General features: G+C 40.4%; 1 protein-coding gene across 1 annotated transcript in view; it reads right to left on the bottom strand.

Annotated features, from left to right (window-relative positions):
- Positions 1 to 1,008: 1,008 nt before the first annotated feature.
- The window catches only part of LOC104166694 (histone-lysine N-methyltransferase ASH1L-like), a gene marked incomplete at its 5' end in the record, with an annotated part of 30,944 nt that continues 21,144 nt past the window's right edge, over positions 1,009 to 10,808 (bottom strand). Inside the window, 12 exon segments of the mRNA XM_009706716.1 lie at positions 1,009 to 1,320; positions 2,057 to 2,358; positions 3,083 to 3,123; positions 4,287 to 4,453; positions 4,947 to 5,119; positions 5,681 to 5,819; positions 8,393 to 8,483; positions 8,742 to 8,828; positions 9,280 to 9,528; positions 9,996 to 10,128; positions 10,231 to 10,285; positions 10,716 to 10,808. The exon segment at positions 10,716 to 10,808 is cut by the window's right edge and continues 28 nt beyond it. Coding sequence (XP_009705018.1) covers positions 1,229 to 1,320; positions 2,057 to 2,358; positions 3,083 to 3,123; positions 4,287 to 4,453; positions 4,947 to 5,119; positions 5,681 to 5,819; positions 8,393 to 8,483; positions 8,742 to 8,828; positions 9,280 to 9,528; positions 9,996 to 10,128; positions 10,231 to 10,285; positions 10,716 to 10,808 — 1,622 coding nt within the window.

The following is a 10,808-nucleotide window of genomic DNA, read 5'->3' as shown; positions in this document are numbered from 1 at the left end:
CCTTTGCCACAGCCTGGCCCTGGCCCAGAGACAGGCGACAGCTTCGTGGCTCCGCACCCCGGGAAGGTGGTCAGGTGCAGTACAGGGAGTCCTGCTGCAGCACTGGATCGTGGTACGTTATGGCAATTGCAGCTTCATGCAGTGAGAAATCAGTGCCTCGGCTGTTGCTTTTGGGAATAATACTTTTCGTCAGGGCAGAGAGAGAGGGCGGTGCGAGATACGCTGTCTCTTAATTTAAGAGACAGACATTTTAAGCTGTACAACCAGAACACAAGAATAGTGTTAGCAGTTGATATATTCCACAGTTCACAACAAATACCTGCTCTGAATACTGCCTGACGGTTCATGTAGTGAAGATCTCCTTTTTTTTTTTTTTTCCTTTTTCTTTTTACAGGTTTTAATTTGCACAACACACTAGACACACAAGAACCACAGCTTATCAAAAAAACCAACAGCAATGGTGTTGTCAGGATTTGACTCGCTTTATAAAATTTCTCTGCAGAAAAAAGTGGAAAAAAAAAAATAATCACACTCCGCCCCCTCCCCCCTCTACAATGCAGAACAAGTGCCTCAACCAGCCAACTCCTGCTTTGCTCCAAGGTGACTCTGGAAGTTTCTCCTTGTCACAGACCAAAGGTACATGTGCGCACTGGCCATTCCACAGTGAACCTTTCGCACATTTGGGTACGTTTCTCTCTTCTTGGAACTTGTGCAAATCAGAGGCCACAGCTTTAGGGCAGCCTTTAATTTTAAGCCACCGGGCCTTCACCCTCCCATCTGGATTTCATTCACCGGCATGGGTCATGGTGGTGCCAACAGTATCTTGTACAATCACAGGTTAATTGGTGAACATGGGGAATATGCTCATCAGAGTAAATCAGTCCTTATCCTTCTTATCTCCCCATTTTTAGTATTTTTTTTTTTTCCTCTGAGTGGGAATATCAAGCAAAAATAAATTAAATTTGACCATCCTGGACAATAACCACGAGGTTTTTCTCAGTACCTAACATCAATACAAGGCACGCCCAACAACACACACACCATAACAGCACTGCAGAGCAGGGCAGGGCAACCTGCCAACCCAGACATCTAAGTGCTAACTGTTTGTATATTTGTCAGTTTTCTGCTGCCCTCTTTTCCTTGGCTGGTGCAGAGGAAGTTGGCCTCCTGCCCTCAGTCCTCAGCAGACCTTGTAGCAGACTCCAGACCACAGCTTCCTCTCGTGGCATCACTTCCTGAAGCTGCTCTCTGGGATGGTGAGAGTGCGCCGCCTCAGTTTTCTTCCTGATCCTTCCTCCAGCAAGTAAGTGACATCAATAGCTGCAAAAAAACCACAGGCTTTTGGTAAAAGAAGGTGATATGAGTAACAGTTTTCCTATTTCCCTATTCACAGTTCTTTCAAGGATGTTTCCATCCATGGTGATATTCAAACCTCCACTGGACAAGGTGCTGAGCAGCCTGTATTAAGTTTGAAGTTAGCCCTGCTTTGAGTCATGTTTGGACCAGATGACCTCCAAAGATCCTTCCAACCTAAATTATTCTGTGAGTCCATGATTACTTTGCATTAACTCCCAGAACATGGAAGAGACTGGACAGAGCTCATCCTAGGCTTTAAATTCAAAAACAACCAGTGCCACCACTGCACCCTTATTCTACAGCTTAGACAATACCTACAGAAATCACTTAGAACCCAATGGAAAGCTCATTAAAAGCCAAAAGAGACTTTCCAAATTCTCTCCAGTCTTTCTTTGCATATCTGTTTAGTTTTCAGTTGTAAACATGGAATCATAGGGGGGAATTTGTCTTCGGAATGTTTTTGTAGTTACTAAAAATATTCTACAAACCACAGTGTCAGTCGTAAGAAATTTCGCTTGGATTTAGTGGAAAATGCTACTGTTGTAAAAGAAAACATTGCTGCAAAGAAAACTAATTATTAATAATGTCCACTAGCAATAAATTCAGACAAACCCATTTATTTTATCAACACGGTCTAGAGCAAACTGAAAACAAACCTGTAGAAGAAATGCTATTGTGTAATCATAGCATAAAATCTCACCATTTTTCCCTGGGATTTTCTCTAAGAGGTTTAGCAGTATTTGATTAAGTCTCTCTCTCTGAATATGCCGCCTTTCCTCTGGAGTGCACAGCTGCCTTGTGTCAGAATTGCCTTCTTCCACCTTTTTATCAGTTTCACAGGTCTCACTAGAGACTGCCTCTTTTTCTGGCTCCTCTAGGCTAGGCATCTCACTTGAAGTTTGATCTTGGTTTCCTAATACATCCTCAATAAGTGGAAGAGAATCTTCTTCTTGGTTTAAGTCTTTAATCTGAGGTTTTGAGCGATCTGTTTTCCAGGACGATCTAGCAGGAAAAGAAGGGTTTAAATACCACAATTTTTCAGACACTCACCTGAAAGGCCAATTACTAGTGAGTCAAGGACTCCTCAGTAGGTAGAGGGCTTTCTAGAATCTCAATACATGCATTCAAACCCACCAGTTACTACCTACGGGAGGCTATGTTCCCATAACCTTGTTTGCATAACGGCAAATGCAGTCTTTTAAAAACAAACTGCTTTTTTATTTCAATTTGTAAAGTTTTTTTTCTTCCAAAATAGTTGAGCTCAGCACTTACTGATGTTTTTCTGCAATAGCCATGGCCCTTGAAGGGTATTTTTAAAGTCTCTACCAGAATTGAGAGAGTGCATTTGGCCCTGGCTCTTGTTAGAATGCAAACAGCGCCAGTCTGTTCAGGGATCTGATCTCCCTTTGTGCAGGAAGGCTGGATGCTCTTGTCCTGGGCTCTGCCATCTCCCACGTTCAGCTGCTTTTGCTAACTTTCAAAATGGCTTCTGTACTCTTCCTTACCTACGTTATTAAGGAACACTAAGGCTGCTTCTATATTCTATCCTGTTCTATCACTTGTTCCCTTTTATCTCTCTGAAACTTTAGAGGGATGCTTTAAATAATTTACACTTATTATTTCCATAGCACCCAGGGGAAATGGGTAGGAAAAAGAAGGGACACTTGACAAAACAACAGGATTATCTCATCTCTTCTCAACGAACAATCTGGCAGATAAGACTCACCTGCCTCCATTTCTCTTGTAGTTGTCTGGTACATAATGAGGCTATAACAACAACAATAAAGATTGTGGTTAATACCAAATAAAATTCATAGTGGAAGAAAGTGCTGGTCTATCAAATATTCTGGAAGTACCGATACAGGACCTGCCTATCTGACACTCTGGAAATGCCAGTGCACAGCTGGCCTATCTCGCACATCAGATGAATTCAAAGAAGGCATAATCATGTAATAATAAACTAAAGTCAGGCTTATTATCTGATTCTTCGTATCTTCTAAATAAATTTCAAGCCATAGACCGTCATGATAAAAATCATCTTTGCTTTCTGCACAGCAGAAGTTTGGGACCATCTCTAAACTCACTACAAAAATCTCTCTGCTTCCAGGAAGAAATGTGCTTACTTGCAAAAGATTTCCCAGATCTGACACCTCTGTGCTCAGAGACAAAGTAGTGCTCTGGAGGAGGACGTGCACAATAAAGAGTTACTACTCCCACGGAAGAGGGGAAAATGAAACAGTGAAATGAACAGATATTCAGCTGGAAGATGTTAAGGGGAACTGTACTTCATGATTTTGCTGCCTATCTGTCTGCTGTTTTTTTGATAAGACATCCATCTTCAGTGATAACTATATATAAAGTAAGCAGTATGTCATTTGATAGAGCAGGCTAATGGAAATAGGAAAACACTGCTTTTCTGTATTGGGAATCACTATTCAAAGGTACGCCGAAATATATTTTTAAAGCAAGTTTATTAAGAAATGGAGTAATTACGCCAAAGGAAAGAAAGCCTGACACAGACAGGCTAACAAACTCACACTGGACTATATGTTGTGTGGTTCTCTAAAACATGCAAAATTATTTTACAGTTCCAGAATTGCAACTGAAAAGTGAGTTTTAAGATTTCCTTCACTCAGGAGTGGCTTAAATTAAATTAGCATCTAGATTCCAGTCAGAAACCACAATCTCTAAACTTATACATCACCATTCATTCAACATCTGTTTGCGTTTGAACTGCACATTCTCTGTCTACAGTCAATTTTTCTTTCTAAGCTTTCTTTCTAGCCGACTTTTCATCCAGACTGTGTATGCTTAGGTGTCAGCTTCCTTCAGTTTACAAAGTTTCATTCATAAACAGAGAGCCAGGGGCTTTCAAAAATATGTCCAGTCGTCTAGTAAAAAGTATGGAAGCTAAGAGAAGAAACACTTACTGAAAAGTCTCTCTTGGGCGTGAGTTTCTTGGGGAAGTGGTCAAAGGCATAGGGCTTGGTGCAGACAGGATAACGATTCCGGTGGATCTTGTAGAAGAGATGAGCTGATTTATCAAGGCGGTAATCACAAATATATACATCCTGCTCCTTCACGCCTTTTGGCCTTCCTGCAGTTTCAAAACAAAGCACATAGGAAAAAATGTTAATCAGGTTCAAGAGGAAACACATGGTATAACAGAAGAACCAGCCATACACAGTGTCAGAGAAGTAGGGGGCTGTCAGAGCTATTCAGTGGGATGGCATGCATTCTTGTTTGTCTTCCTTGGTTCAGAATCGTAATAGTGGACACATTGCTAGTCCAAGTTAAGAAGAAACCCTGTATACTCCAATCAAATAGTACTCAAACTTTTACAAAAACTATTATCAACTGCCATCACTTTCTCTTCCTCGTCCAGCACAACCCCACCCTGCTGCTGTCTCTTCAGTACTGGCCCTCTTACAACAGAAATCACTGTCCCAGTGCTAAAGCAATAGCGCTTCCTCAGCTCTGATATCCCACAAATACTGGCTACAGACTTTTTACAGCAGTAACTATTTTAGCATACTTCCCAAATTATTAGAAAGGTATATTTAATTTCTCATCCCATTAAATTTCCTTACCTTTGCAGTAGGTGTATAGGTCAAGAACACAGCACGTTCCCACCACAGCCTCTAAGGGGATAATTTCATACAATGGCACCCGGAAGAGCTCATTGTGATAAAACTTTCGAGAAGGGGAATGATGTGTTTCATGTGGACGGAAATAATGATGACCAAATGCAAACCGCTCCTCTCTGTTTGAAGGTGTAAAGGTAAAAGGAAGAGAGAAACAGAAGGAAAAAAAGACAACTTAATGCCCTCCACTTAATTTTGAACTATCTATCTTGCACTCTTGCAATGACTGTGATGAAGAGCAGTCGCATGAATATTACACATTCAACTTTACTCACTTCAGTAAGTTGAAATACTTCTAGTGTGATTTTTACGAATACAGCAGACTTACTGTGCTGCTATCATTGGGGCATATGTATTTAATCATGTTACAGTGGCTCAGCAAGTCAGTGATCATTAGCTGAGCCAGTTCAGCTGTTAGTCTGTATTCTCAGCCCATTCCAACAGTGAGGAAAGTGCATCAACTTGCAACTCTTTTCCCTTGCTTAAACCTTCAACCTTACATGTTTTTACTTTGCAGTTGTGGAGCACAAGCACAGACAGGTGGGAAATCATCAAGCCTTTCTAACTGAACCATCTTCAGTCCTGCATTTTTAAGCTATGACAAGACTTCCACAAAATTACTGTGTTTTGACAGGTAAGTATATGGAATGTCTCAAATTCAAAAGATGCCTTGAACATACTTCTCATTTTTCCAGAGTTTTTCAATGCGGAAAATATCAAGCTTCTCCCTGTTGATGTGGGACAGCAACCGATACGACTGCCGGACAGGGTGTCCATCTGGAGTTCTACGGCTGTCTCTCATCAGGTAAACACAATCACCTGGCAATAAGCACAAAATACACATCTGTAAAAAACTTTTCATGAGTCCAGCACACCAAATATAGAAGAGTAAATGGTTTCATTAAAACTAACATGACATGAGCTACCTAATGTTGAATTGTAAAGACTGATGCAAAACCAATGCAGAACCTACAAAGGAGGAAAGGTTACATTGCTCATTTTCACAAAAGCTTTACAGCAAGAACTAAACACAACTTGAATTGTATGCCCAGACTGAAAATACGAGCATGTAATGAATCAAGATAAGTTATGAGAGACCGCAGGATATGTAACAGCATAAGTTTTGATTAGAAAAATGTGTAGAAATTGGTGATAGCTGCAATATTTAAGGAATAAATCTTTAAGAGAGAAGATACTTAGAGAGAAGATTATTATTAAGAAAACACATTGACTGAGAAGTCCCAAGCCTTTGATTATTCCAGCAGAACTCAAACAAGATGCATAGCTCAGGAAAGGTAAGCAGAACTCAAAAAGGGCTGAACAAAATGACACTCCTGGTAACTAAAAAAGTCTTTCCCAACTGCAACCTCTAAACAGGTCTCTCAAATTCTATTTATCCATTTCATCCCATGAGCGAATTAACTCTTTAATTTCTCTGCTCTGATCTGTGAAACAGCATTAAAAGTACTTCCTCTCTGCCCCCCAGACTTGACTGCCGTTCTTACTTGTATACTGCACCTTTCTTTGTGACAATGGGTGAAAATACACTGCTCCATTCAAAAAGCCTTTCTCCTTTGGGGAAAAAGCTTTCATCAATAATGTTCACAAAGGACTTGAAAAGTCTCAGAGAGAACATCTGGGAAACACCAAGTATTACTGAAAATATAATTTGATTTAGTATAAAGTATTTAAAAATCAATTCCATCTTTTCTGTTAGTTATCTCACAATGAACAAAAAACCTGGGAGGTCCTAATCACAGAATCACAGAATCGATTAGGTTGGATGAGACCTCTGGGATCATCGAGTCCAACCTTTTTCCTAACACCACTGTGTAAATTAGACCATGGCACTAAGTGCCATGTCCAGTTTTTTTCTTAAACACCTCCAGGGATGGGGACTCCACCACCTCCCTGGGCAGCCCGTTCCAATGCCTAATGACCCCTTCTGTGAAGAAATGCCAACTTACAAAGGAAGGCAATGGTCGCAAAAGCACTTTCAGTCTTTATCACAAGATCAGCCTCCTTCTAATACACAATACACAGGAAAAATGTAATAGTCTACACATAGAGTGACTGTAGGGCTGAAGGTCACTATGGTCTCTTTTGCCTTAGAATCTGTAAATTACATGACCTTAGAAACCAGAGGGAGTAAAAAAACGTTTATTCTACTGTCTCCAAGATGCCTTATAAGCCTGTGTGCCTGCATCACAACAATTTCTATAGGCAGGTGTAGTGCCTCAAAACCTTTGGTGGAGAACTTGAGACCAGCAATGAATCCACAAACCTCCCCTTCTTCCACTGTTGCTGCGTACTCCTTTCTAGCACGTTCTGGTTACGCATCTTTCTTAATCTATTCCCTGCAACTGCAGGGGCATTTGGTGCCTAACAGTGGCAGTTTGGTCTCCTTTGTCTGCTGCCGATTGTACATGCTGTTTAGCCGCATAGGGACTAACATTTCTCTAATTAGAGAGAATTAATTAAAGTCACCAAGATCAGATTAGAGGTATGTGAGGGAAATACAATGTGTCATGACAAAAATGACCTTAATGCTATGAATGACTGGAAGATGCCACAAAACCCACATAATCCATTTTAACAGAAAACATAAAAGGAAGTACTGATACAACCCTAGAAAGCGAGCTACTCTCCAGCAAGGAACCCAGCAAAAACAAGAAATGAGAAAAACAAATGGCTGAACTCTAGACAGGATAGACAATGCAGAGCAATAATGAAAAAGGAGGACTGAATGCAAATTCTAGAATCCTGCAGAGGGGATAAAGAATACACTGTTCTTTGAATTATTTTTCTTTTTTTTTTAAATTCTCCACTTTCCTGAAGACTCTCCCAACTCCCCTCTAGCAACATACCAACAGGTTTTACTCATTCAAGAGTAGTTCTCTTAATAATTATAAAGGCTTCTTTCTAACCTTGCATGTATCTGCAGGATGAAATAATAAAAAAAAAAGATCACTGAACTGAATTATGTGGCTGTGTAGCTGCCTCTGAAAGACTCAGGGCTCTGAAGCAATGTTCAGAAAGATACACTTCAGGGAACAAACAAGCAGTGTTGGATGTTTTAATGACCATTCTACACGAAAATACGGAAGGCCTAACAGCCACGTTTGCCTTTACTTCTAAATGTTAACTACCAGAAGTTGGCTCAGCATCTTCCTTCTCTGGCCAGGAGGAGAGCCCTATCAGTGCTAAAGGTAATTAATGCTTCTTCATCAACCAGCCTGTGAGAACTCTTACTATGTGTCACTTGTGTAATAACAAAGAGTGCAGGTTTCTACTTGTAAAAAGATAAAAGCATTTCAAACAGGGTGATGCCAGAAATCTCTGTACACTCTTATCTGATGGAAATCACAGCAGCCACCAGAGTTAGCACATACCTTGGCGCAGCAGGAGATCATCCCGTAATAAGCATATATAATAAACACAGCCAGGCTGGGCATAGTGGGGACGAGGAATCATGGGAACCTCCTGGATGAAAAAAGGAAAAAGGAAGGGAATTCTGAGATGCCCACCATAATCAGTGCAAAAACGAGGCCGATATCCTTTTGGAAATATGCAGAAGTGGACAGAGAAGAAGAATTGACACTTAACATGATTAAACCTAAACCAAGGGAGCTACACTATAAAGTGAGAATCCCACACTGGTCTTGCCAACCTCAATAAATATAAATGCAAGAGTTGCTTTAGTTCATAACTGTAGTAATGAAGAGGAGATGTTTTTTTTACCCTATTCACAGATCGAGGCTCACACTGCTCACATAAGTAGTGTTCAACATCAGAATTCACACCCATACAGTCACAGTGCTGCCAGACCTAGAAAAACAGGTACATGCCAGTTAGAAATTCCTGTGGTAGATTTTATTTACAAATGGCATTTTCTCAAAAAATATTAAGGAAAACAAGAAAACAAGCTTCCCCAAGGAAATTCAAGATTTGTTTTTTAACTAGTTCACACTCTGTCAGAAGACAGATAAGATCCCCATGCAATTGTTTGTGCAAAAGTCCAAAATTGTTGAAATTAATTCTGCTCGCCTAAAGACAGGGGTTGCTGGAAGTTTCAGAAAAGTGCTAGCTCCTCTATATAGAAATGCAAGTTGCACTTCCTCTGTGAAAACAGAATCTCTCAATTCTTTTGGAGAGGAAATGAAGGTCTGAGGAGGTAATTAATGCTACTAGCTACATGGAAACTGCTGGTAAAAGTTCCACTGGTCATAGAGAATAGAAAAAGAGCACCAGGTTCCAATTTGTGTTCCCCCTGCCTCACCATGCACTTTTCACACTGGATCATGAGTCCTTCATCTTTGTAAAGGCCACAAATGCAACGGATCACATCCTCGTCCTTCTCATGCCCATTTTCTTTTTCACAGACCGATGTCTCGCTGCTGTCAGCTTCACTTGCTGTTTCTCCCACAATTTCATCAATTTGGGCAGATGCCTCATGGCGAGCGTTATAATATGCTTTCCGTAGTCGGCATACATCACGCCCAGTTGGAGATTTTCTGCCATAATATTTCTACATAAAAACAAGACAAAGAAAGAAATTTTTTTTTCCAGGTTCCATGCTTTTGGCGCATTCCTCCTGTCTGCCTGAACCCTTAAAGGTGTCTTCACTAAAGCTGCATCCACAAATGTGGTATACACCTGTTCATCTACTTCCTTATTTCAAACAGGTCCATGTATCTTACATATGACAACGATGAACAAGGTACCTCTTCCAAAAGGTACTGAAATTTCTTTAGGTTAGCTATTCATACATGCTCTTGACCTTCTATTTGTCTGACCTAACGCAACGAAAAAGCACTAACAGTAAGCTGAAGCACATGAATTGCTATAAATGTCTGTTCATCAGAACCAAATCATCACAAGCTCTCTTTCTCTGAAGTATTTTTCTTCTTTTGTTACTGTAAGTCAGCAAAAGCATTAAACGAGGGTATATCCCCACTGTCTATGCAATAGCTTTAAGGCCAGAAAGAGCCTCACCTCTGCATTCCGGAAAACCTTCAGCATGTCCCCATCAAAAGCTTCCACAGTTTTATAATAGCCAGTCAAGATCTGTTTCTCAATTGTGGCAAGGTCCAATGGATCAGAGATCTTTTCATAATAGTCTGCATTTCTAAAATGGGAATGTATGCACAAAGTCATTTTCACTAGCAAATCAAAGCTGTCCAAATCTATTATAGAAAACTATGGGTTGCTCTGAGAAGCAAGTACTTACTTTTTCTTTGGGGGCAGGTTCAGGAGGGGAGCTGCAAGAGCCTGCCTGGAGGAATCTGTAACAGGAACACACAGTTTAGCGACATTTACTTGAGTAAAACTTGTACAAGTAACTAATAACATTCAATCTAGGTTAAAAAAAGCTCTTCTACTATCTGAGGCACAGGGAGTTGAAATGCTTTTGTATTTCTAGAAGTTGGTTGCTGTAATCGGACTACATGTATCAAAACAGAGGTCAGCTTCCTTGCAATTCTGTCAATTGTACCATTTTGCTGAACTACTGAAAAAATCAACTTAAAAGGATAGCAACATCTGCAGATTCTGGTGGTAGAGGAAGGGGCTGAGAATAAAGCAAAGTGATTACTGGTAGCAGGAGAAAGGAAAAAAATAAACTCATTTTTGTCTAGTATTTTCTATTCAGAGACTCCATTGTTCCAGGGGCTGAAAAAGCCTCCATGGAGATTTTTTTAGGAGTATCACCTTCACCTTTATAGGATATGATGCTATCACATATTTCCTTGAAGATCTGTGCTAGACGGGCAGCACGAGCCACTTCAATATTCTCTTCAGCTGCAGCCA

This window comes from Cariama cristata, unplaced genomic scaffold, assembly GCF_000690535.1.
Source record: "Cariama cristata isolate BGI_N322 unplaced genomic scaffold, ASM69053v1 scaffold24878, whole genome shotgun sequence".
In the NCBI taxonomy this organism is placed as follows: Eukaryota; Metazoa; Chordata; class Aves; order Cariamiformes; family Cariamidae; genus Cariama; species Cariama cristata.
Note: the sequence above shows the minus strand (reverse complement) of the source record. Positions and strands in the feature narration are given on the sequence as shown.